Source organism: Cyprinodon variegatus, unplaced genomic scaffold (genome assembly GCF_000732505.1).
Source record: "Cyprinodon variegatus isolate N-32 unplaced genomic scaffold, C_variegatus-1.0 Scaffold28, whole genome shotgun sequence".
NCBI lineage: Eukaryota > Metazoa > Chordata > Actinopteri > Cyprinodontiformes > Cyprinodontidae > Cyprinodon > Cyprinodon variegatus.
The window spans coordinates 1,386,829-1,414,155 of NW_015150481.1; the positions used below are offsets into that span (position 1 = coordinate 1,386,829).

The window sequence follows — 27,327 nt, forward strand, 5'->3', positions numbered from 1 at the left end:
GCCTCTGTCCCAGAGCCAAGAGCAACATGTTTGCTTTTCCCTGTCCCTCTCCCTTTTGTTACAGCGACCCCCAGGAGGAGCATAAATATCCACTGGACTCATGTTTGCTTAAGAAGCCAGTAGAAAAGACCAATCTCCTAGAATACACAGTCCTGAAATAATTCGTTAATCCCTCCTGCCCTCTCCCCACTGGAAAAAAGAATGTCTCCACTTCGCTTTTTGTTGTTTTTTGTTTTTTTTCCTCCAAAGAGCCAAGTTAGATGGGAAAATATGTTGCAAGGAAAGTCTGGCTTATGCCACGCTAGGGTGCATGCTTACACACAAATTTGCATAGGCACGTACACACAATGGGAGCTTCTGATGGAGCCAAGAGGCTGACCCCTGTGCAGAAGGTTTAGGTCAAAGATACAAGTTCAAGCCCAGAGAACATTCTCAAGTTTCCTCCATGAGGAGTAAAGTTTCCTGGATGAAATAACGGCTGACCTCTTCCAAAAGGTGCAACCGTGGTTAGTGGGCATGTCCAAGTGCAAATCAGGGCTGTCAAACACTATGTTTATACAACATGATGATAATTAAACACAATATCCTCTCTCAGTGTGTCTCGCTGTCTTCCATATCCTCTTTCCCCCTCATCTCTGGCCTCTTTTATCCCCTGTCTCTTCTTACTAATCACCCACTCATCTCTTTTTCCTCTGTTTTCTTTAATTCACTCTTCCTGAACTTTAATGTCCTTCCCCTGTCTAGTCCGTCTATTTCTCATTTTTTTATCCCTGCAAGAGGGCATGCATGTAGATTAAAGAAAGTAGGAGTAAAGAAGAAGTGACCAACTTAAGAAAAGTGAAAGTTAAAAAGACAAAGTGATCTAGGAATATGAGACTTGATAAGAAACATCTAAAGGTACAGTAGACAGAAATAACAGGAGGGGCATCCAAAATTGGTGTTCACAGCTCTTAATTATGGAGCTGGGGATGGCTTTATCAGAATCCCCTCACCTCACTGCTCTTTGTCAGGGGGTATTAAGGAGGAGGACACACAATCAGGCTTTTCATTAGGGCCCAACCGGCAGAGCACACAAAGGAGGGCTTTAACAGCTGCAGAAAGGGACTCAGGTGGTAGTGGAGGAAGGGAAGAGGGGATTCATGACGAGCGAGGAATGAAGGTGGTATGGATACAATCAAAAGATGCATAGAAACAGTGGGGGGCATTGTAATGAAGTAAGAATCATTTGAAATAAAGAGTATTCGCTAACCGTACAGAGATATGGTCGAGACTAAGGAGCAACTGGTGTGTTAATTCCCCTGATGGAATGTTTTAAATGATGTTTAAATTTAAGGCAGCAAAATGTCTAAAAGCAAACCTCCTCTGCCCTCCTTAGGTGACCCTTACCCTCTCCAGCTCATCCCCACAACAATGGCTGCCGCTGCCGCCGCCACGCCGGGCCTGGGTCCCTTGCAGCTCCAAGTAAGTCTCCATCATCTATTAAACAACACGTTCAAGAAAACACCTTCCCAGATTCTCTCTTCCTTCGTGAACGCTATCATTGTGAACAAATCCCTAAAGCCCAGCAGCTTTCACACAACACATGCCGCCCGCTGCTCCGCGCTCAGTCCCGGGCAGGAGGGGCCGCGCAGCTGTCACTTTCAGCCAAAGTGTGGACATCAGAAAGATACAGCGAGAACGTGAACTGTATGATCAGAGCTCAAAAAATCACATGGATTTATCCAATGCAACCTTAGCCGATTGATGTTCTCCTGCAGAGATGTTGACAGTGGGTGTCAGCACACATAGGGGAGACCTATTCTGATAAATCATAATGATTAATCATGGATTTTGGGTCTCTATTCAAAGAAAAAAAAGAACTACAAATGCTAATTTTCATAAATAAGGAGCTATCGTTTGATATTTTACCTTTTTTTCTTCTTCTGAGTCATCCTAGATTTAAGCTTGTACAGCATTTTTCCCCATGCAGGCCCAGACTTTATCATGTTTATCATGACTGTAGAATGAGATTCCTATGATGGTATTCTAAAAAACGTATTTCTAATATACATGCGCTTTAACACCAGAAGTGGAGGGCAAAAACATGAGACGACAACTTTGTGTTTTGTCCATTTTCAGGCAGAACATTAGACTCTTCCACTAGAAATCACATGGGCATCCTGGCCCTGACTGTTAGAGGTTAAGAGCCCATACGGGCGTCCCATCAGCTGCCTTTCTGAAAGGCATTAATCTCCAGTATTGGGCTCGCCACCTCTGCCTCCTGAATGTGAATAATTATTAAGTGTAACACACACACAAACATGCACAGATGTCTAGATGGAGCAGCTGCTTTGACACACGCAGCTTGTCACGTACATTAACATGTTTTTTGCTGACCGCTAACACAAACAAAGGGAACGATGGGGGTAAGAAACGGGTTAAGGGGTTTGCCACAGTGCGCGCGTAATACATTTGCACCTGTCAGAGAAACGTGACGCCCCATATGCTAGACACAACAGGGAGAATGAAACAGAACTGTAACTCGACCACGGAGGACGGACCCCGCTGTCCACTCTGATTTCATTATTATGTGTGTGTGTTTAGGCCGAGAATAATGTTCTCTGTCTTATATCGCTGCTTCAATCTAGCCGTCCATATGTTTGCTTGTGTTCACTTAAAACCTCCAGCTTGAGCAGCTTTGTCCACCTTAGATTAGTTTTTGTTTTGTTTTTAGCCAGAATTGAGGAGTTAAAAAAAGACCCATAAGAAGCAGAAAAAAACAAATCATCTCAGTAACAGATTTTGTCCTCACACTGACAGAGTTGGCTGATGAGATTAAGGCTTTGTCAGAGAGGAACAGATTTGCCCAGGCTAACACGAGTGCAGATGTCTCAGTGTGGAAGGATTTCCTCCGGGGCTGTCATGGCGCCCTCATTTGATAAGGAGGTGTTTCTCTTGCTGAGACGAGACTCTGAGATAACCTTCACTAAATTATGGCTCTGCAAAAAAACTAAAATGTAGCTACAGTCTGCTTTAGCATGCAAAGACACGTGAAAGTATTATTAATGCTACAATGCTTTAGGTACTTCCACTAAGGGAGCATGAAACGGGCGTAATATCACTACTGAAGGGCATCCTAGACCCCTACTGACACAATATAAGTTCTGAAGCTGTTGAAAGCACCCTGCTGCTGAGAACAAAGGGCTACCAACTGTTTAAATTTTCACTAATTCGTAATTAACCTTTATATAAGACATTGAAAAGTAGATAAAAAGCAAATAAGTGCCACTAAGCAAGCAGTGTTAACCTTTTAAAACCGAGATGTTATAAATTACAATCTTCATTAAGATCATTGGCACACTAAGACTTCTCCTTCTCAACCTTTTGATGTCTTTTCAGCAAAAGCTGTTAATGATCTTTATTAGGATAAGTCAGGAGTTCATAAGGTGAAGATCAAATGGAGCTTGAATGTCCTTGGTAGCTATGAAGATGTACTGTTTTTTTCAGAAGCTACAGTAACATTAAAGGACCAAATCTCTAAGTAAGACATGGCGGCAGGTATAATCAGGAACCAGCTTAGTTTATTCTATGAATTTTCACTGAAAATGTGCATTTCTGTGTTTGCATTTTACTCTTGCAAATGTCCACGGACAGCAAAGAAGAGACAGAATTCAACTCTATTGCCATTACATTTTTACAATTAAAAAGGCAATTAAATTCACTTTCTGCATTTAACCCATCCCCTTGTGGAGAAATGGGCTGCCATTGTGTGGCACCTAGGGAGCAGTGTGGGGTTAAGGGTCTTGCTCAGGGACCCAGAGTGGCAGTCCGTAGAAGAGGGAGTTGAACTTGAAAACTCTGGGATCCAAGAACAATGTCTTAAACTTTAGGCCACCACTTCCCTTAAAATTTGTGCGTATTTGGGTCGATGATATAACAGATTAATTGTGAGATTTTATAGACTCGAAGCATTCCAGTCTGCTCAGTCCTCCACACTCCTGCTGAGTGTTTTATTGTTTCTAACGTTCCTTATATGTATATGGTTTAGAAACAAAGCTCAGATATCTGGCTTAACCCCTAAAGCAGGGGTCTTCAATGTTTTCTAGGCCAAGGACCCCCTACTGTAACTGTTGGAGAAATGGAGCAGGGACCCCCTAATTATACATATTGTATGAAATTGCGTTATATCAAACTGGTGCTATAGTCACGCTATTACATATGGAGTAATGTAACTAAAATAATTTCTCCCTGGGATTATTAAAGTATTTCTGATTCTGATTCCTCATTGATGGGACAGGTGTTGTGAATGAAACGGTGTCCAGCTTGAAAGAGTTCCTGTGTATCCTTAATGTGTGCATTGATGACTGAAAGAGATCTTCTCCCTCCATTTATGTGTTTACTACAGTGTGTTGAATTCATGTTAATTTGTATTTAAAGACGTTTCAATTAGTGGAAAAAATTGCATTGGGGAATATAAAAAAAGTCCAATCAACCAAAACTTTTGCAAAACTTTGATCACTCATTTAATGCAAAAATGACACGTCAGAGACACGTTCACATGGGTGGTGACTCCTGATTACTTTATACAATTAAATAATAAATCATTCATTTGGCTATACTGTAGCTGAAGTGAGCTGGATTGGTTTTATAAAGCTATCTATATTCGTTGTAAAACCAGTTAGTTTGCATAATGCCAGAAACAAAAGTAACAATACGTCATCTATAGGGAAATACTGTAAGTAGCAAACCTCGTTCCTTCTTTTGAGATGAAATCATCAGCTTTTTAGAAGTGGGAAACAAGCAAATACTGTATGATCTTTCTCTTGAAACCTTTTTTATATATATTAAGGGTAACATTATAGTTATTCTTATGCACCTTATGTGTGGGACTGATCAAATTCTGACACTCGATTAAGTTTTAAGTGTACGTAGTTGTGCTGCTCTTAAGATCTTCTCAGACCCCTTTGTTGATTATCATAGGTTAATGCTGATTATTATACGCTACCCTGATGGTATCACATATTGTATTTTCCCATAGCGTTGTGCGCACTTGGAAAATATTCTCCTCTTCAACTGATGCATACTTTAGATAAGAGGCAAGAAATCATGCTTAGAAACCATAGCTTTTGACCTGCTGACACGCCATAACAAGTGAATTCGCGGGATAAAAGACGACTAAGAGCAGATCTCTCAAAAGCTCTGCGATAAGTGCATTTCTTTGAAAAAAATGTTTAATCTCAATGATTTAAAGCTTTCTCCGTCATCTTCTTTTCTAACGTCTTCCATAGAAATGTGCAGAGTAGCTCTTCCAGTCAATGGTGGCTTAACAGAGGGTTTTTCATGGCAGTAGCGGCTTTGGAGGGTGCTAGGTTGGCATTTAGCGTGTTAATCTCGGGGATGAGTGGGACATTGTGCATTAGAGCATATTAATCTGACTTCCTATTGACCCTTCATACCATTGATACGGCATTATTCACATCAAACAAATGGAAAATGAGACTAGGAAATGTTGATAATGCTGGAAAGGAACCAGAGGATCAGTTAAAAGGAGGAACACACTAAACAGAGGGGAAGGTGGTAGGTGGATGTGTGAGAAGAAAATGCATGCGTGCGTTTAAAAGAGGGTCAACAGCGTGGGTCAGGCATCATATGGAGAGGCAGATGTTGGAACATATTGTCCTGGATTATCGCACTGTACTCCGGAGACATAGATGGACGAACAACGGGCAGGCGGATAGAGGCAGGAGAGAGAGAGGGAGGGGGGAGGAGGAAGGAACAGATGAGAAAAGGTAGAGGAGAAATCAATGGAGTGACTTGTTTCTGCACGAAAAACCCCCTTATCAGGCAAGCAGAGGAATAACAGCAAAGCAGTTTTCCAGGACATGGGAATTCTGTCTGTGTTGGTATCTCTCCTACTAGAGGCGATAATTGATTCCTAGAAATTTATGTGATAAGCAGGAACAAATGGGAAATCAATCAAGGCTGTAGAGATAGCTGGTATGTTAGGGAAATTCTTGCCCCTGTATTTGCTTTGTTGCCAGGTTTTTATGTTTCCTATTAAAGCCTTGATAACAAATCAAACAATCTTAGTGATTGTTCGTTTAAGTCACAAATAACAGCAATAGCTGTATTTTATGTGACTTGTAGACAATTAGTGAACAACCATTTGACAAGTCAAGGATTAAGCTATAGGGGTCATTTGATGCATCCGAGGGAAAAGCTGGTTACTCTGGAGGAGCTGCAGAGATACACCGCTCAGGTATTGACAGGACGGTATGATAAAAGTCAACAATAAGATGGACGTAAGAAAGTAGCCGATAGCTCTTTCTACAACATGCTACATCAGGTCTTATTTCTTAGTGAATGTTTCTATGAGCAACAAAATCAAGTTCAGGATATTTTGGAAGACTCAAAAATTGCTGTTTAAAGCTCTGCTCAGATCGGAAAGAGTTAGAGCTTTTGGCAAAGAAAAAGAGGCAACATTTTGGCGCTTTGTAAGGTTCTCTGTAACATGAGGGCTACCAAGACAAGAAAAAGTTGAAAGGTTTTAAAATTGATGCGAATCAGAAGAAAACTATTAAAAGGTTTTCGTCACATGGCTGCATCAGGCTCTAAATGCTTTTTTCCTGTTTCCTAAAGTACTAGAACACCTAATCATTGAGTCACAAAAACATGATGGAGGACAATCCTTTCAGATCAATACGCTTCTCCTTTTGTCCATGTAAACAATAGCACTCGCATTGCCCTGAACCTCTGCTAACGTGGACCGCAGGGATAAAGCCGGCCTGTAATCTGTCTAAAGCTGCAGATATTGACAATGACTCAAAAACAGAAACAGATCCCCCCTTACAAACACCTTATTGTTTTCAGCGCCGTGTCAATAGCTTTGAGCCCAAACAATCGCCGTATGTCTTGAGTCTGGGATCTGCAATAGTCTCACATTGTCCATCAATAGAGCTCTGGCAGCACAGGCTCACACACACACACACACACACTAAAAGATTGACGGCTGCGTGTCAGCGAGAGCAAGAAGCACTCACTGACCACTAACCGCGTTAACATGAGCTTACACAAACATGCAGATGTTTCTGGTCTCACATTAGGGGATTAAGGACAGGAGGAGTGAGAAGCAGGTCTTAATGGAAGCCCACACACACAAAACGCAGCAGTAGCCTGACCAAAGAGTGACATTTTAAATTCCTTGGTCTCATCCAGCAACTTCAATTGAATTTTCAGACCCCCCTTCCACTCATTGTTTATGTGTAAGTCTGTGTGTGTATGTTTGTGTGTATGTTTGTGCCAGTGTGCGTTCACTCCTCCAGTCACCCCAGGGGGCTTTGCGCTGTCACTTCCTGTTTGTTGACATGCATGTCGTTGTGGCTACGCTCTGGGCACGCTCCACAGTGCCGCTGCCCTCTGCGCCATGTGCGTGCGTGTGTCCATGTGTGCACAGGAGCGGGTGCGTGCACGTCATTTCTCGCCGGCCCATTGAGCAGCCTTTGAGTGACGCGGGCTGGCCTTGTAATGGAACTCGATTCAGTCCGCAAATAAAGAGGCTTTTGAACCAGTGGTCCGAATATGGCAGGACTCAAACACACGCACACATACACAAAATGAAGGATACAGAAATGTGTGCACACTGCCTGTGGTGCACAGGCTGGGGGAGTTTAGCTAGTGGTGAGAGGGGGGGGTTCACGCTTGGCTGCGCTTCCCTCCACCTCTTTTCCAGGAGCTACAGTGCAGCTAATTGAAGAGAAATGAGCAAGAAGGAGCTGATCTGATTTTAGCTAGCTGGTCAACACTTTCAATGACTCATGACTGATCTCCTGGTGAAATACCAAAAAAAGCAACTGCAGCACCACACCCAGTCCACACAATGTGCACATAATGAAATAAATTCATCTTTTATTTGAATGGTGTACTGAAATACATACTGAAAAAAATAACAGAAATTAAACCTTTTATTTGAATGCTTTTTAGCTAGTAATAAATAATACACGCAAAGAAATAGAAGTTAAAAATAAAGGTTACATTTTTTGTGTAATATGTTTGTTTTCTTTTGGTCTGATATGTTGTCATGTCACGTTACTCAAAGATCCATCATATCATATTTGGAAATCTGGAAATTCAGAGTTAATTAGCAGACAATGTTTCCAGCATACCATCCTCCACCATGCTTTACAGGAGGAGCTTTTATTTAAAGCTCTAAAGACCAATTATACTTCTGGCGCATAGCCTCTGCAACCATCAAATCTGTGTCTGTGCACCTCAAAAAAATCCTGACTACGCGTCGGACGGTCGCAAACCTGCACAGACCTCAAGAGACAAAAAGCAGCTGTGATTGGTCCTTAGTATGCCTTTCCAGCTGTCTGTGGGGTCGTCTTTCTCGATTCGGTGCCGGGGTGCACCATTTTTAATAACCGAGGATAATAACAATGGATAACCTCGACGAAAGGTTGGTCGAGGAGGTTCGGAAGTATAACCACTTGTAGGATGCCTCAAACATGTTGTTTTGGAAAATAAACACTCCTGCCGGCGCCGCCGAAGAAGTTCTTGTTACCATCCCCCGAAGTTCTCGAATAGGCTCCCCCTTGTTCTTTGGCGGGAAACTGCTGTGCATCCGTAGAAATTCCAGACCAACGTTGCAGAAGCACACCAGCAAAACTGGTTTGCGACCCGACGCAAGCGACATTTGATGTGTGTGGTTGCACAAGTATAATCTTCCCTTAAGTTTGAGTCCTCCCGCAAAATTTGCCCGCCTTCCATGTCCACTATGCTAATGCTACTGCTAACCTTTGCTTGACATTAACAAACATTTAAATCAACTGCTTAGAATAAAGCACCAGCCACATAAATGTTAAAAAGCAGGAATGATGTTCAACTTTGTTTCACCTCTTTTTTGTTTTGTTTTTTTTTGGCTTGAATTTGAGAAATGTAACTCTTAAGGAAAAAGTCTTTTATGAGCTTTATAATGGTTCTACTTAGCTTGTTAGCATCCTAACCATAAGTAAATATTTATATATTTAGGACCTGTCCAAATTTCTAATACAATTATTTGTATACTTTATCATATTTTTAGTAAAGGTGATACTTCTGTTCTCCACATTCCTGATGTTCTGTGGATGTATAACTTTTGAAAAATGACCATGTTGCTTGACTGTACTGCAGTCATAATAGACACATACTTCCAGGCTTGGACTGGTAATCTGTGATACTGGGCATTTGTCCAGTGGGCCGGTCCTAATTGCATGGGAGGGCCGGCCCTCCTTAAATCATAACGGTGACAACCTGTGACAGTAAACAACTCAAGGAGCTCAAGAAGTAATACAATGTTAACTACCTAAATGGTGCATATGCAGTCTATATAGACCTTCCCTGTCATGCATATCCTTGTGACGGCATATGGTGTGATTTTCTTTTTCTTCAAACTGTAAAATCCTTGCAACAAACTAAATTATAATAAAACCAAAGTCCTTTTTTTAAACCAAACTATGATGTTCCTCTTATATTTGGCGAATTTATATTTGAATATTTTGCAAAAAACATGTTGCGGTGCATGATGGGGTTTTGCATCTAAAGGCTAACCTCTCCCGTCTTACGTGCATTGTTGCCAGGTTAGGATGTTTCCCAATCTGGCAGTTTAGGATGACCGTGTGTGGGTAAAAAAAAAATTTCTTTTGATTTATGGCCTAAGAGATCAATAGATTTTGGTCTAAATTGGGCGAGATTTTGTATATCCAGGCGGTTTATGAAATTTTTTTGGGCTGGAAAACATGAGTCAGTGAAATCTGGCAGCCCTGCTGGACGTTACGCAGCAGCAGACACTGTCGCATCTGTGTTAATAACCAAAGCCAGTAAAACCGCATCATAGAAGTCTTGGTGATGCTTGAAGATAGATCGGTTAATCCACAATTTGTATTCGTATATTCGTTTTACATTTGGGAATTTTTGTTTTTCGGAGTGGCGTTCATAAGTGGGCCGGTGTAGATGGAAAAATGCCAGGGCCGAAAATCGTTCCCATTCAAAGCCTGCATACCTCTGTGTTGCTACATATTTATACGTCCTATTTATTCTGGATTACTATTTAAAGGTTCCTAGAGATTCTGTTTTCCTTGGGAAAATAAATAAATTAACTATTTTGCCTCACTGATGGTAATATGATATAGAAATGATATAATGGTATAAATAATTGCAGGTTTCTTGTTTAGTTATGCTTTCCTTGTAAAAAAAAAAAAAAAAAAACATGACCCACTCAGGTCCACAAGATCACTTAGAAAAAAAAAGGTTGTACAACACAGAAACATAAAAAAAACGTTTTCTTCCGGCATAAACTCAGTTTCACAGTTCTGTCTTCTTCAAGTGCAAAGTCTCAAGGTGTTTATCTGAGCTAGCCAAAGTATGTTACTTATTTTGATTCTTCCTTGAGAAAATAATTCACTTTCATGGAACGGCTAGTGTCTTTTATTAAGAAGTTACAGCAGGAATCCAACAAAAGCTATTGAAAAGAGAGAAAAGAAAAGTTTTTCTTTTATGCAGCAGTTGTGTTAATAGAGTGTTTGTTGTCGCTGCCTTATGACTGACAGTCAGAGGTAGATTCCTCCCCAGAAATATGTCTTTGTGTTTCTTCCTAGAGATTAATCTCTTTATTTAAGATAGCAAAGGAGAGCAGGAGGCAGCGTGGCTGTCAGGAGAGACAGGAAGAGGTGCACGCAGAAAGAAAGCATGATGAAGAGAAGAAATAGCGGTGACAGCATCTCTTCCTTGTCCATTTGCATAAAGCAGCATTTGTTTGACGCCGGTGGCCAGCAGCCAAGCGCCAACAGAAGGACGGAAGTTAAAGTAAAAAAAATAAAAGAGAAAAGACGATGATCTTCATCCAGAAAATGATTCCACAAGAAATAAATAACAATTATAACTATTCAAAAAAAGAAACAACACATGAGTGACTTCTCTCTAAACTAAGCATTCTGTTGCTCCTCTGAGGGAGGAATAACAATTCGTGAGAAGACAGCGTCTGGGAGATTTGTATTAGAGCACATGAAAGCAGCTGAGCTTTGCAGAATGAGTTTGATTGAGACAGAAAGGAGGGTTGTGGGAATACTGAAGCCTCTTCCAAGATGTAATAATTCTAGTGTGTCTGTTGACTTGGAAAAACTTGATTTACCAACAGAACCATAATGCCTTAAATTCATTAGAAACTAATGGAACACAAAATTAAGATGAAGAAAGCAGGGTTTTGTTTCCCATAAAAGTTTATTGAATTGATAAATCTTTATCGAACAATATTACAATTGTCGTTAGTACAATAACAGACCCAGTTTCCTTGTATTATCTTTTTTTTTTTCCACCTTATCCCAGAGCCGGGCTCTCCAGCGTGACCTCGATAGCCAGAATGTTTGCCTTTCTCCCACGATGCACCTGGAGGGGATATGCCCATCTCTGGGCCTGTCAGAGAGGCTGTTAGCGTTTCTCCCATGGGGTGAGGGAGGGGGGGTGACAGTAGAAATGTCCCTCTCTATCTCCCTCTGTCACACAAACAGAGACCGGGCCACTAATGGCCTCCTCTTCTAGAGCTTTTTAGTTGCCTTCTTCCTTTTTTTGTGTGTGCTCTTAAGTATTCATTTATTCATGTCATCCTTTTCTTTCCTCCCCTCCCCTCTTTTCACCTCGATCGTCTTCCTTCTTACTGTCCACCCCCCACCCCTGTGTCTCTGACCTCGCAGCAGTTGTATGCAGCTCAGCTGGCGGCCATGCAGGTTTCCCCGGGAGCGAAGCAGCACAGTGGCAGCCTCGCGCCACAATCCAACCTGGGCGCACACTCCCCACCCACCAACTCGCATCCACAGGGGGACAAGAACCGCAATTCGCCATCCTCACACAAGAACAAGGTAAGAAGAGGAAAATCATAAAAAGGCCTTGTGTTTGCGCTTGTGAATGTGCATGTTTCTGTCCTCAAACACCGAACACAAATCCATCTTTAATCATATATGGGAGGGGGTGTGGCCTAACAGGTACAGTAGTCAATCAGAAGGGTGTGTTTTGGTATATATTAATCAAAACACATCATCTTCATAGTAAAACACAGTGGAGATGGCAGCATTATGCTGTGTTGATGGGAGCTGTATACAATTGTGATAACTAAAATAAAATCTGGTAAATTGTGCATAAAACCAACTTTAAGTATAAATTAAACATTTATATCAGTGTTCCTAAGCACTTATTACCACCATCATTTTTAGAAAAAAAATGTTTCTATTCCAGAAATGAATAAAAGTTTGAATCTATGATCCATTACTAAAAGGATTTTTGAACTAAAATAGTTTCATGGTGTCTCATGACTATGAATGATTAGTAAACACATTAGTTCCAGTCTCCCAGTCCACTTTCTCCTCAAATCCAAGAGTTTACTTTCTTTAAAAACATTTGCCTCGGATAAACTTGCTCCCCGACAATTCTCAGCCACTTGGTGTCTGAAAATCAAACAGAGTAACTTTATCACCGATTCCCAGCTGGTCTCTCATTGCGCCTCCATTTGGGGATCTGTTGGAGTTTGTGTCGTTTTCTTGGCTGGCTGCCTCATAGGTGTGATGAGAGTGAAGCTTCGTGTCCATCCAGCTGGAATTCTATGAATATCTGGTCGTCCTTCTGCACAATCACACAACCTCACTCCCCAGTGTTCACATGACCTCTGGTCAATCAGGCAAACAGACACAAGGACACACATAGAAGAAATAAAACATTTCACATTGTCCTTCACTTTTTATCCTATCCATCTGGTTTTCAGATTCCTGATCACTCCCATTGTCTTGTTTCTTAATAACAGCTCATAGTTCCTGATTTTGTTCCCTACAACCTTGACTGTACACTCCTCTATATCTCCATCACACACAGCACCATCATACCCTGCTGTCCCACACACTTATTACCATATATATAGAGTCAGGCTGACAGCAAGAGTCCTGGCCTGTGGTGTAGGAGGACGGGGGGAGTCGTAATGGTCTCCCCTGTCCAGCAGGAGTGGCTGACTGTTGAGTTGACCAGTATGGACTTTGACAGTTTCCACAAAACTAAAATTTGCTAACAGACCATAAAGTCTATTTACGAGACATTCTGATTTGTTTTTTTTTCCCCCACTCATTTTAACCCCCTCACTGCTTCCTCAAGAAACTTTTTCTCTTTGTCATTCTCTCTTTAGTCAAGTGACATGTATATTTCATTGGTGTCCTCCCCATGTGGGCTCTATGTCAGGTCTCCAGTCATTTAGAAACTCAATGCCTTGCTATGCTCACAGCTGTTTGGACTCAGGCACACACCGCTTAAGTGCTTTACCCTCGGGTGAGACACAGACACATACGCACACTATAAAATGCACTGGTCCAGGTGTGGACCACGACACCAGCACATGCACACCCTCAGTGCTCCAATCACTGCAGGCTGCATAGCGCTTTCTTATCCTCGAGAGGATCTCGAGATGCAGGCATGCACGCTCACACAATAGTTTACCATATGCAGCCCTTCATGAACATGAAACAGATTCACACAGTGAGCCAAAGCACACGTCAAGTGTTGTAGTTGATCAGTTTAGTCTTTGAATTGACAGCTGCTGTTTTTTTCAACTTAATGCAAACTTTTTTGTATTATCATCCTCAAATTAGAGGAAAACCCAAAACAGAAGACAGACACAGTAGCCCCATTTAAACTACCCTATTGAAACCGTGGCGATAACGGTCAGAGGACGGTAACCAAGATAACTGTTGAGTGTAAATGGAACGCAACTGAACTGGACCGTGCAAGACACAACCGAGCCGCGCTAAATCTAGTAGTTCAACAGCAGGGCTCAGCATGGTTCGGTTGTGGCACAGTTCTCTGATAACAAAGAGCGCATGAGCAGGCGTCATCTCCTATTTACAGTCAGCTGACTCATTCTGCTGGTTGTCCGTCATCCCCAGCTTTGTAAATGACTTATTAACAATAAATGGCATTAAAAGAGCGTGGTGCGACCTGAGATTACGCCAAGACTGACACTCTCATTGAAATTTGGGTGGAGGACGATAACCAGGTACATAGGTTCCTAAATGTTATGGGCACTGCCATTTTTGTTTGCATAAATCTCGCCCTGAGAGCTGTAGTACTGTTGATCACCCATAGGAGGCGAGGAAACGTGCTGAAAGCATGTGTTTTTACTCTAACATCACAAAATAACCAAAGATTGTACTTTAAGGTGCTGTAGATGTTGGAGGCTGTTGTAATGCCGTCTTTCTTCACCGTCCACCTAACATACCAAGGCTGTTCACCCTCATTCACATTACCATATTATTTAATCAAGCTTGACACTGTGCTGTTCTAAGAAAAACTAAGCCAGTTAAAAAAACAACCGATCGATTCTCCCGTATACAAATTAAATGAGCATGCATTAAGCACTGCATATCCAATTTAGATTCATGTCTTTTTGTGTCTTCAACTTTGCTTTCTAATAAAGTTTTGATATGACAGTATAATTAATATGAATAGACACTTATTGCTGCAAGGAATAGGAAAGCGGAGGAAAGAAGCGGATGACGAAGAAGTTGGATTTAAGGGTCTTGACACGGCCAATGTAGCACACCTCGGCACGAACACTCTGCTTTAGACCTGACAGGGATAAACGGTGGTGGCACAGCACATGTCGTTTTAATTGAACCGTCAGCACCGGCAATAAGATGCAGAACACTGATGTCACTCGCACATGCCGGCATCCGCAGAAGCAGCCCACACACACAAACGCACGCACATAGATTATCTCTCCCCTTCTGCTTCCTCTCCATCTCCGTGTCCCTCTGGCTCTCGCTGTCACTCTGCATGTTTTCTGTCGCAAAGCTGGAGACTGTTCCATCAGCCAAGAGAGACACAAAAGCAATTGTATTAATTGAAGATTCAGAGCCTTTAGAGTCCAACCACACACACACACACACACACACACTTTTATGAGGTTTAGAGCTTGTTGAACAATGTCTGTCTCACTCTCTTACACACACAGAAACACACACACACATCAAGTCTGTCCAAGCGTCTCAGCTCCACTCTATAAACTAATTCCTCCACACTGGCATAATGCAGGTTGGCCACCTTCCCACTACAGGATTTGGCTTGGCGCAAAGAGGAAACTCCCCCATCCACTGTACAAGAGGAAGAGGCATTATCTATTTGTAATAAATATTCAAATGCCTTCGCAGCCAAAGCCCGCCATAATATGGGTCAGGATTGAGAAGATCCCGCTCAGTTTTCTCTTTTCTCTCCTCTTCTTCTTCGGCCCATTGTCTCGCTGAAGGCATCTTTGGGGGTCCTCCGTCTATTTAGAAAGACCTCCCTAATGAAGGACAATCCGGTTAGGACTCATTGCACGCACACACACACACACAATGAGGATGCCTCACAACTACTAGCGTACATGTGCACACACACATTGCAAGGGCTTAATTGGAAGGGCTTAATTGAGTTGTGAGGGGCTCATAAGGCTTAGTGTGACTCAAGGAGAGGGAATCAGGGAAAGTCGCCCTTAATGAGTGAATATACAACACACACACAATACTTTCTCTTTTTGTTGAATCCTACTATATCCTTATTTCTATACTGCCTAAGCTGCAATTAGACTAATGACCAGAAAATACAAATAATGTCGTTTCCACATCAGGTTAAAGCCTACAATAGAACCACACCTGCAATTCTGAAAGTTATCTCTAATTATGTTAAATAACAGATACCCTTTAAATACACCCTGACTGTATTTCTGAGCCATTATTTGTACACTATGCCAGTTTGTCCTTTACTGCCCCCATCGTCATCATTGTCCTATTTTTGCATCAGGGTTTTTAATTGAGGTGTTTTAATCAAACAGAGTGGTTTTTGTACATCTGCTCTGTCTCTGATCTAATTCCCCGCTTCCTGTCATGTGACGCTCCTAGGTTGCCCCTGATTGGATTAGGTCATCAGCAGGGGTCATGTTGCTATGACGGTTTACCAGATACCATGTGGTGGTCCACATGTCGATGCACCTGAAGGCTGCAGAGATTTAGACCTGGATGCATCTTTTCATGTCCTGTCAAATTTTCCACGTTTTATTTTGTAACAAAAAAAAAAATCTGTCTTATAAGAGAGCACATTATTGTAAACCGTAAAGAAATGTATAAATTTTTCAGTCTTTTAACTAATAATCGACCAGCTTTTTTCTTCTTCTTTCATTTTTAACATCGGCTTTCTTTTGGACAGCCCAGTTCTGTGAAAAAGATCTTGCTAAGAGATTCTTTCGCTTAAATTGCAGCTCCTCCAGAGTTACCACAACAATTTTGGCTGCTTATCTGATAAATGCTTTGATTCCCTGGCCTGCTGTGTCCTATATTGTGAGATAAACAGAAAGTGTTTTGAAGCTAACTCTTCTTTAAACTTCCCCTCACCTTCATAATTGTTCAATAATGTTCTCAATCAAATCTTTAAGTTATTCCCCGAACATCCACAGTGAAATAACATCCACAGTGACTTATTATCAAGATGACTACTAAAGAAAGCAAAGCAAGCTAATCACTGATGCACACCACAGTTTGTTATATTTTTGGATCAAAATAGTTTTGTGCTACTTTGTCTTTTCCATTAAATCCCAAATGAAATACTGCTTTTTTGTAAAAAATGTGGAAAAGTTGAACAGGTGTGAAAACTTTTGCAGGGCATCAATGTCAGTGTGCTGTTTGACATATAAATAAAAACTGCTGCAACACAATCCACAATAATTGCTTGCAGCAGTCGCACGTGTGCGTTAGAGTTTGTGGTATGAACTTTTGTTTTTTTTGGACCTTTTGGAGGTTTGCGTTTCTGATGAACCAGGAGTGATTTGAAGTGACAGACTGTCCTCTGCTCTGCTGGCTGTTTGATGCATTGAGACGGAGCCGTATCTTTGCACTCTCACACCTTTAAAGGATGTGTTATTCTTTGTGAAAGACAGGAGGCGTTAACTATATTTGTTCATGGTATCAAGGTGTTCCTCTCCCTTGAGTATGTGTTGCTGCTTGCCATATGATTTCTGTATGAGGCGGCATTGAAATGCATGCTTTTTTGCAGCCTGCATGTGGGTTGTGCACGTGCATGTATTGTGTTCTCCCTGTTTTGGGGAATGGCTGTGCTGTTAGAAGTGGTTGGCCGTTTTGCATGTAAATGTCAGTGGTTTGCACCCAGAGGTTTTTGTATGTTATTCTTTGCTTATCATGTGTTAAATAAAGACGGGCAGTGGCATGCACCCAGTCACCTTCTCATCCCGCCAGCTATTCCTCAGATTGCTGTGCATGGGCTTCAGTTGAATTAGCACGTGGTCTTGATCAGGGAGACGCGAGGGCATCCCCCTCGACCTCCCGCCTCCAAATTTCTACGCTGGACACAGCAGGCGAATCTGTGCTGTTTTGGTTTTTGCAGGACAGTGAGGGTGCACAGCCACTGAACCTGTCGGCCAAGCCTAAGGCATCCGAGAGCAAGTCACCCAACTCCCCCCCAACTTCCCCACAGGTTCCCGCTGCTGCTGCCGCCACCACCAAGCTGGGTCCCGCTGGCTCCCTGAAGCACAGTGCAGTGCCCTCCAGCATCGGAGCGCCGCCGACCAGAGTCAGCTCAATAGGTAAGCAGATTTTATGTACCTTTACAGTAGCAGAGCAAAGAAGATGTATGAAATTAAATATGAAATACTTCAACAAAGATTGCACTTAATTCCAAGTAAAGGAATTTATTAAAAAACACAACATAATAGATAGTATATAAACTTAGAACAGCAGTAAGGATTAGTTAAAAATAGTTAACCAAGCCACACACTCAACATCTTTTCTCAGGGTAGATTTAGATTAGACCTATAAACTATGCTAAAAATAAATTTTTTAGGTAACATGATATTACAACTGATTCTTATTATTATTTTATTATTATTCATGTTAGTCAAAATGAACAGTTAAAGAAATACAGTGGCTCAATTATAGCTCATACAAGCTTACTGTACCTAAACGTACACCCTAACCCCTAAATCCCTCAATCACTATAGACAGTGGTGACTATATAGTGAACTTTATAGTGAACTCAGTTAACTTACTGTTCGGACAGACGATCACTGCTTTTTGCTCCCCGTTGGACACATAACTCCTCCTCAACCTCACGGTGCCAGCGCCATCTTTGTTATTAGTCGCCGCTGTCGATTAGTGACAGCCTATGGCGACAGCAGTCCGTCGTGAGAGCAAATCCCATAATGCTTTGCGAGGATAGCTCTCCGCAAAGAATTCTGCCTATATCTGCCTCTTCTGAAGCATTTCTTTTCTTCTCATACACTTCATAGAAACTTTTTCTCTTACGACCCTCATCCATTTTCAAAGCACCACAGTGAGAGAAATAGGCTTCAATGACTGTCTGAAGACTTAGATCACCACATATATACGCCTAAAAGTGCGAATCCGCAGAAAAAGATAGCTTACGGGACGAGCACGTAGGACGGCCTTACGTAAACATGTCACCAGAATGATTGACAATTAGGAGGACCACTTATTTAAGTGATCCACCCAGAAAAAGAACATCCTTCACTATACCTTTAAGTATGTCGATCCTTAGTCACTGAAAGTTTGAAAAGGGAAAACAGAGCATCTTTCTTTTGCACCAAATTAACCTTTCTGTTATCTGATGTTTTATTTTTTTTTTTACTTTTTTGTTTTTATAGCTTTTTGCTTCAATTGGTTGCAGTTTTTCCACTAAATAGTTGCAGTTTTTGTGTATTTCATGTGATAAACATTTTTTTTTTCACTTATCTCTGGACAGGCTTGGAAATAGAGCAGTTCCAGTAACAAGTGAATTTCTCCGTCTTTTTCTAAACAAAAAGCCAACATTTCTACTGCAGAAAAATACTTTCATCTAAAAAAATGTTTCTCTTTAAAACTTTAACCTCTTTAAATACAAGTGTCTGCAGAATGTGGCGTTTATCTCACCGTACTATGCTGCCCTCAACGTAATCTTCCCCAGCCATATGCACGCATAAAGAAAATATGACATAAATGAATCACTATTTTCTACTCTTAATCCATTTTTCATGCAACACTGATAGTTCAAATATTACACATATGTAAGAGGCTATAATTAGTGTTTGTGTTTTTTTCTCCATGCTGCTGTTTCCCTGCAGGCGGCTTCATTGTTATGTGTTTATTAGTGACTAAAACAGACAGAGAGAGACAGAGGACTGAGGAGAAGGAGGGAATTGGGGAGAGAGAGATGAGGATTAGTGTTTCCTTTTTTTTCCAGAGCAATGAAGTGGGGGGGAATAATAAAGAGAGGAGTGCATGACAGACAGAAGGTATCACCAATGAGATTAGACAAGCCTCTTACATGAGCCAGGACAGCGCAAACACCCAGCATTAACCATACAATACCAGCACACACACTCAGTGCTTACTCAAACTCACACAAAAGCTCACGCTCACACACACACACACACACTCCAACCTCCTCCTCATACGCAATAGGCAGGCAGTTTTTTTTTTGTCTTTTTTTTTTTCCCTGACTTTCTGGCTAATCTCACTGTTTTTCAACAAATCGGCGGATTTAATATCAGATTAGTGGATTTTCAGTCCCAGATGTTTTTTGTTGGGAAAAATGGATTACAGTGTTTTAAGTTTGTGTGTGATCCATGCTGAATGTATTTGCGCTGGGCAGGCTAGATCCCTGATACGCTGGATCTCATTGTTCCATCTGTTACCACTGAGTTTTAGCCTGGCCACAAGCTCCTACTGTATTACATTAGGAGTCATAGTGGACAGCGGGGGCAGACCAACTGGAAAGGGGTCCAGTGGTGGTCGTTTTGATTTGCATTCTGTTTGTGGAAGAAGGGAGGGTTGGATGCAGATTATGAGGCTCTTTTTGGGTTATTTATATTTAAACCGCAATCACAACAACATTGGAAGAATAATAAATGATTAAACCCTTCTCATTGCAGAACGCAGATATTATTCCTACCTCTTTAGTTTTTTTCCAGACATCATATATGTTAAAATAAGATTAAATACCTATTTGATTTTAACTCTAGGGATGTAGAATCATCATTTTCAATCCGATCCAATCTCAAATTTAGTTTAGAAAAGCAACATGTTGATACTTATGTCATAATAACATCCAACAGTAAATTATTGCAAAGTAATTATAATAAAAGGTAACTTTAAATGAGTTGTTGTTTTTTGTTATTTGAATATATCTATAAGAGTTTAGTTTTTTACTAAATCATAATTCAGTAGTTTATTTTGAACAAAAAACAACTTATCTCTACAACTAAAAAGATAATAAATACTGTCTATACCATATAATTTTCTTTTCAATATTAGAAAAAACTATTAAGGTATTTTTTTTTTTTTTCTAGTCTTGACCGGATATTAAAAAATATATATTTTCTTGCTAATTATTGATGTCATCTGCTGCTGTGACTTCTTTATTGTAATAAAATGAAAAAGTCCATCCATCCATCCAGCTGCAGTCCTCTGCCTCCACCCCCAGTGTCACCATTTCACTCTAGATGTGCAGCATCTGCAGAGAAAAGAAGATGTTTTACTACAGCATAAGATGAATAGACATACTTTACCCTCCAACCTTTCCCTCCTTTTATCTGGGTCACATTCGCTCGTCTGGATGGTTGTCATCTCTGTCAGTTTAAGCAATCACACAATCATGTGTGTGCAGGAATTTCCATCAACCCCCCTCCTTTTTACAGCAGATTAAAATTGACTGCCACCCAATTCTGTCACCCCCCCTTCACCTCCTCCTCTCCGTTCTCACCCCTCTGTCCTGTCTCTCATACCACGCTCTTTTTTTTCTGCTTTTTTTTTTTTTCTTTGGGCTCCGCTCACATCCAGATTTTCCGGTTCTGACTTCTGAAAGAGTTCACGGCTCTGTCATTACCAATCTGAAGCTGATAATCTGGTCCGAGATGGCATTAGCGGTGTGGATTAGCGCAGATAAAGGACTCATAAAGCAGCAGTGGCTCTTTGTTAAGAACTACCCCAACTGACAGTGAGCTGAGATAGCGGCACCCAAACCGAGCTGCAGAAAATAATCTAACAGTAATAGATGTGTTTCAGTTGTAATACAGATTTATCTTTGATGGGCAGCAGGTAAAGGGGGGGCTGTGGATGAGCTCGCTTGAGGCTCACTGACTCACGCCCCACTCCACAGCTAAGTGGTTAGTCGTTCTTTTAGTTGGAGATATAAAAAAAAAATCCCTCCACTAATCAACTGCATGTTAATGCCTTTACCTTATGGTACAGAAGATTTGTTTTAGATGAAAACCTCTAAAGTGAACACTTTCTTTTGTTTATCCATTAATAAAAAAAATGTATCCCTTAATGTCATCATCCTGGATTATTCATGCAAAAAAAAAAAAAAATGAAACAGTACGACTAACAGATCTCCTCCCCACCTTCATGTCTGTGTCTCAGCAGACTTGCTGTCTTCGCTGTCTTCAACAGCCTACCTGAACGACCACGAGGCGGTAAGCAAGGCCTTCGCCGAGGCCCGGCAGATGAAGGAGCAGCTGAAGGGGGAGCAGCAGGCCCTCGACGCCAAGCTGGCCTCCGTCAGCAACCTCAGCCTCAACAACGGACGCTCAGACAAGGTGAGGCCCTTTTTCTCTCCTACCGCCGACGAGTGTTTAAAATAACACCTTACCTCTCACATGCAGTCAGCGGGGGATTGAATGTTGTAATTCTTTTCACTTGTGGCAGAATGTCTTGCTTCCAGTGTACATAATTTATTTACTAATATAATGGATTGCCATACATATCTTAATATATTTATATGGTCAGATCAATTCTCAATCTAAAGTGTGTATTTCCTAGAGATGAAAAAAGTGTCCTGAAATACATGCATCCAGTGTTTATAAATACATCAGAAAGATGTTTTCTGCCGTAGGTAAAACAGTAATTGTGGTAGGATTTTTTTATGACATATGATTTGCGCTCAATCATCCAGAGCTCCGTAAAAAAAACAAATATCTTTTATCTTGGCCTCAGAAATTCTGTGACCTAAACGCATAAATCCAGTTGAGTCCTCTGAAGTCATCACAGGCTGTAGCGTCTCATTGTCAGCGTGCAATAATTTGTCTTGCCATATGCCGTCCCAGCCGCACCATGTAGGAGGTAAATCGGCGCACAATGGCCTCGCTAAAATGTGTTGAAGCTAAAGAGGGCCAGATAAGGTAAAAAGCAGAGGCATCTTGGAGGTAATGAGTGCGTCTGTGAGGCACACTGCGGGGCGATGTGTGTGTGCGTGTGTGTGGCACAGCGGAGCGTCAGGGAGATGCTAATGTGAAACGACGGCGTCGGCTCCTCAGCAGCACAGCTGAACTGTGATTATTTGTTCAACCTATTTGGGATCAAAGCAACAATTATTCCTCCTGCCGCCCTATATCTAAATCTATGTATTTATAGGGTATGAAATGCTAATTAATATAGAAACTGATTACTAAATCTAAACTCATTTGATCTTTTTTATTCTATATTTTCTTAAACATTAAAAAAATGTAAAGAAATCAATATTGTTTTCATATACTTATTGCAAATTTTGCTTCGCTTTCTGCTTATTATTGGATAACACCGGTCTAAAATTAGTGAAATTAGATGGATGTAGTGTTTATTATTAAGTTTACAGGGTAAACTAGTAATAAGTCAAAAAGTTTATTATTATTATCATTATTATTATAAATATTATCTTTTAGTTAGCCAACTTTTCAGGGAGGATTGATATGAACAAGTGAGGGAGAAAAACAAAGTCCCTTCTGTACAATTTTAAGTACAGCGGATGATGAATGGGATCGTTGAAAATTTTAATATTTCACAATTTTTAAAAGTTGAGCTTTTCCATTTAAATACAGATGCAAACTAAATGCTTTATATGCATCATGTGTCATATAAAAATGACATGTGAAACAGCTTCGGAGTTTGATCAGAGAGGAAATACCATTATTTACATTTATCACTACAAAAGCGATCTAAAAATAGGCAAACATTTCTTAAATTAAGTGTTTTTAAACTTAATTTGAGTAGATAAGATCATTTATCAATGGAATTAATATTTTACTGCTAAAATAAGATAATTAAATAAAATGCACTGGAAATAAGACAATGCAATTATTTTTTACATGTTAATTGTCTTATTCCATTGGCAAAGTGTCTCATTTACTTAAGAAAAATTAACTTTTTTTTAAAAAGGGCTTATTTTTGCAGTATTCACTTTAAATAAAGATAAAAAAATACTTTTTGCTGCTAAAGTTTATTATAAAATGTTAAAAAAAAAATATTCCCAATGCTTAAAAAAAAAAATTCTATCAGATTTTTCCAAGATATTATTAAACAAAGTGGTAGATTTTAGATGTCTATATAATTTCTCTTATTTCCTCTGCCCCCTTTTGGCTCTGTGCGCTCGGATACAACAGCGTTGTGTCTGACACACCCGGAGGATTAGTTTTGTCACTACTTTGTGTCTCAGCTCCCGTGTCAGCCATTCAATCCACTTTTCCCATGTACTGTACCGGGGCTTAATGTCAGACTAGGCTGTCATCCACTCTGTCTCCCCGTTCATCCCTCCTCACACACACATGCTGCATAAAGCCATCTGAGAGCGCATATTTAATCTTAAAATCTGAACGTGTGAAGGACACTTTGTGCTCCCTGTTTCTGAAACGAGGACTGAATGAGGCATTCATTAGTGCAAAATGAGGGAAAACTCCGAAAATATTTCTGATTTACATACAAAATGACTGAGTAGCTCCGAACCACTGAAGGTTATTATGCATTTATAAAAGCGGAGGAAATTAAAAATAACATACTTTTGAAATGGCTTGCAAAGGAAACATTTAGAGCTGCATGCCACCAGCTTTTATTCTTTCTCTTCCCTTGCTCTATATTTATTCCAATCTGGAGGGAAAATTATCTCTAACAATTAAACTGTATTGGACTAAAAACAGACAAAATGCATTTCATTATCATTCTGCCCTCCCTCCATGCAGCCATCCGGCTCGCCAGGGTCACATGTAAATGGAGGAGGACACTCTCCGGAACGTCGTTTTAGAAGACGGCCGTGTTTTGGGTAGAGCTCCTAATCGTGTAATTAAACCGTAAAACGTTGGCGCTGGTGCCGTGCGGTGTGTGCGTGTCAGCCCAGCTCCAGCGCAGTGTGTGCCGGCTGCTTGCATTAGGCATGTAAATGCTCAGTAAATCAGCCTTTTATTGGTTGTAATAAATACCCAGGGGGCCGCACGGCGTGGCCCCGCTCTCGTCCGCGGCGCACTCTCTCGTGCTCTCTCTCCCTCTAATGCATCGACCCTCGGGGGCATCTGCAAGAGAGGCAAGCCGCCGCTCTCCACTCTCGCAGGTGGCTGCCAGGAGCTGCTACACACACACACACACACCCACGTTTAACCAACGGTGCACGCACTTAACGTTAAATATCTGAATCAGAGTAAAACCCACATTCTTTCACAGGGAAGCGCACTCAGACACAGATGTGTGTTCAAGCCTGCAACATTTTTACATGTCAAGAAGCCATTTTTTTAAAATAGAAATAGGAATTCTGTATATTTTTCATGATTTAACATTCATTCATTGAGTTTCTAAAGACCTTAAAAGCATATACATATGTTTTTCATATGGAAACCACTTGTCAGAAGTGCAGGTTTCGTGTCTCCTTCATTCATTCATGTATTTCCAACTCCAACATATGACTCAGCCACTGACCGACTGCAACTGTTTGTGCCGTTTAGGAGAAAGCTGCCTTGGAGAGTTTGAGTCAGCAGCTGAAGCAGCAGGCCGACGACAAGTTTAGCCACGCCATGCTGGACTTCACCATGAGTGGAGACTCTGACGGTACAACCTCACACACACTCAGAAAAAAAAAACAAGGATGGATGCTCACATTCACAATGCCTCTGAGCATTGAATGGAACAGAAAATTTCATTGAACATTGAATTTAATTAAAAATATCTGTTAAACTAAAATTGAGAAAATCCAAATTTTTTTAAACTTAATATTCTTGATCAGTTTCTGTGAGCTTTTTACATGGAAATTGCTGCCTTTCTTTTTTCTTGAGGCACAAAAAGGTCTGATATCTTGTTGCCATTCTTTAATTAGAAAAGAGAGAACATTAGTAATGTACATAAAAAAAAACCCTGATCAGTCAAGTTTTAATCAACCCCAACTTGGGTAATCCCCATCAGACGTTAATCCAGGTTAATCTCGTAGCATGACGCAGTGAGGATGAAATCTGAAACACTTCCTGTTTGAGAACTGCAGCAAATAATTGTGTTCAATTTTCATGTTAACATGTTAATTGAGGGCGATCCCAAATAAAACCCCTTTTTTTTTTGTCCTGCCATCACAAACAGAAACCTCTAAATTAAGATAGACGTACTGGCCCCTTTGAGGACTGTGTGTGGGCTTTGTATCAAATTCGGGATACATTTGTGGAAAGGCATTTGCTCTCTTTTAAGTATGGAGGTAGATCTATCATGCTGTGGGACTGCTTATATGTCAGAGGCTTTGGGGATGTTATGAGTTAGCATGACATTGTGAATGTTTAAACTTTTAAATAGCCAGTACCAGAAAAAAGAAAAGTTTATCTTAGTTTTCAGACTTTTAGAGAACCTGTGAGGTGAACCAGAGAGGTTTAGTAGGCTCTATGGAATGCAACGAGGAATGGTCTCTGTATTTCAACACTTATGCTACTGCTATTAAAGGTCATAACTTTAGACACAATCTTTAGATTTTCACTGGTCTCATCTGCATTTCTTATAGAACTGCATTTTCTCTTCTTGATCTGTTTCTTTCTCCCTCCTGATCCTCCTCAGGGTCCCCCAGCGTGTCAGACTCCAGAATATTTCGGGAAACCCGCGGCCGGAACAACAACGAGCCGCACATCAAGCGGCCGATGAACGCCTTCATGGTTTGGGCCAAAGACGAGAGGCGGAAGATCCTCCAGGCGTTCCCAGACATGCACAACTCCAACATCAGCAAGATTCTCGGTAAACCCACACACTTCTACAACTCCAGGCCCTCACCATGTCTTTGTCATACAAGCCTCCTGTCCGTCTCAGAAAAGGCGCATTACAAACTAATGCCGATTTCTTACTACGGCGGAGTTTATGTAAGCGGGTGTTAATGAAAGGCTGGGGGAAGCACAGCCACGACAAATGATGATATAATTCATTATGCATTAAACAAGCAGCGCGAGGCCGCCTGACATTTCCCCCAGACCGCTGGGATCGGCCCTGACATTTTAAAGAGCTCCTAAGCGTTTTATAACACAGGGAAATCTGGTTTTAATAAGCCTCCGCGCTCTCGATTGCTAACAGATCGCAGAACACAGAGAGAGAGAGAAAAAAAGAGAGAGAGGGGGAGAGAGCAGCCTAGCACTGACAGCTTTTACCCATTAAACATACAGTAGTCGAGTGCAAATTCAGACCAGATATGAAGCGCACACACAGCGGAAAGACATGCACAAGATTTTCCCCGACATACACATATGACGGTACAGATCTGTGAGCAGGAACCGAGCTGAGAGATGACAGCAGGTTAAGTGAAGTCCTCATTAGTTGAGATGAGTACCTGTCGTCCCAGCGGTGCTCCTCATTAACCCTCTTTTGCTCTCTATTGCGTTTTCTTTCCGGGTGCCACTTCCAGCATCGTGTGTGTGTGTGTGTGTTAAGCGCAGCCTCGCGTGTTTCACTTTAGACGGTTTGCTGAGCGTCCGACGCAGCGCATCATTCAGTGTGGCTGATCTGCACGCAGATGCTCATGTTGTTTTTCAAAGAAATGTGTCAGAAGTGGTAATCAGTAATTAGATCTAGAGCTATGAAAGAAAAGCCCTTTGTTGGGTTTTTTTTTTTTTCCAAGAGAAGCGGTTCATAACCACTGGTTCCCATGTGTGTCCAGGCTCGAGGTGGAAAGCCATGACCAACCTGGAGAAGCAGCCGTACTACGAGGAGCAGGCTCGCCTCAGCAAACAACATCTGGAGAAATACCCGGACTACAAGTATAAACCTCGGCCCAAACGCACCTGCCTGGTGGACGGCAAGAAGCTGCGCATCGGCGAGTACAAGGCCATCATGAGGTCCCGCAGGCAGGAGATGAGACAATACTTCAGCGTAGGGTGAGGGACTGGGTAGTTTTAGGTTGAGGAGGATTTTGTTTGTCTTTTAAATAAATAAATGAGAAAAAAAATATATATATATATAAAACTTTTTGCATCATTCTATTTCTGCTCTAAAAGCAGAGACTGAATGTTTTTAATGAGCATTTTTCTCAAAAATTACTTTTTTCCTTTCC

General features: G+C 41.2%; 1 protein-coding gene across 8 annotated transcripts in view; it reads left to right on the top strand.

Annotated features, from left to right (window-relative positions):
• sox5 (SRY-box 5) overlaps positions 1-27,327 on the top strand; it is a 93,259-nt gene that overhangs the window by 61,066 nt on the left and 4,866 nt on the right. For 3 of the 8 annotated variants that reach the window (XM_015397567.1, XM_015397585.1, XM_015397603.1), the window contains 7 exons: positions 1,376-1,461; positions 11,703-11,867; positions 17,416-17,614; positions 21,447-21,622; positions 24,767-24,869; positions 25,851-26,024; positions 26,935-27,151. In XM_015397567.1, coding sequence (XP_015253053.1) covers positions 1,376-1,461; positions 11,703-11,867; positions 17,416-17,614; positions 21,447-21,622; positions 24,767-24,869; positions 25,851-26,024; positions 26,935-27,151 — 1,120 coding nt within the window. The remainder of the gene's footprint in view (positions 1-1,375; positions 1,462-11,702; positions 11,868-17,415; positions 17,615-21,446; positions 21,623-24,766; positions 24,870-25,850; positions 26,025-26,934; positions 27,152-27,327) is intronic. The other 5 variants (XM_015397625.1, XM_015397594.1, XM_015397576.1 and 2 more) reach the window with 5 other exon arrangements.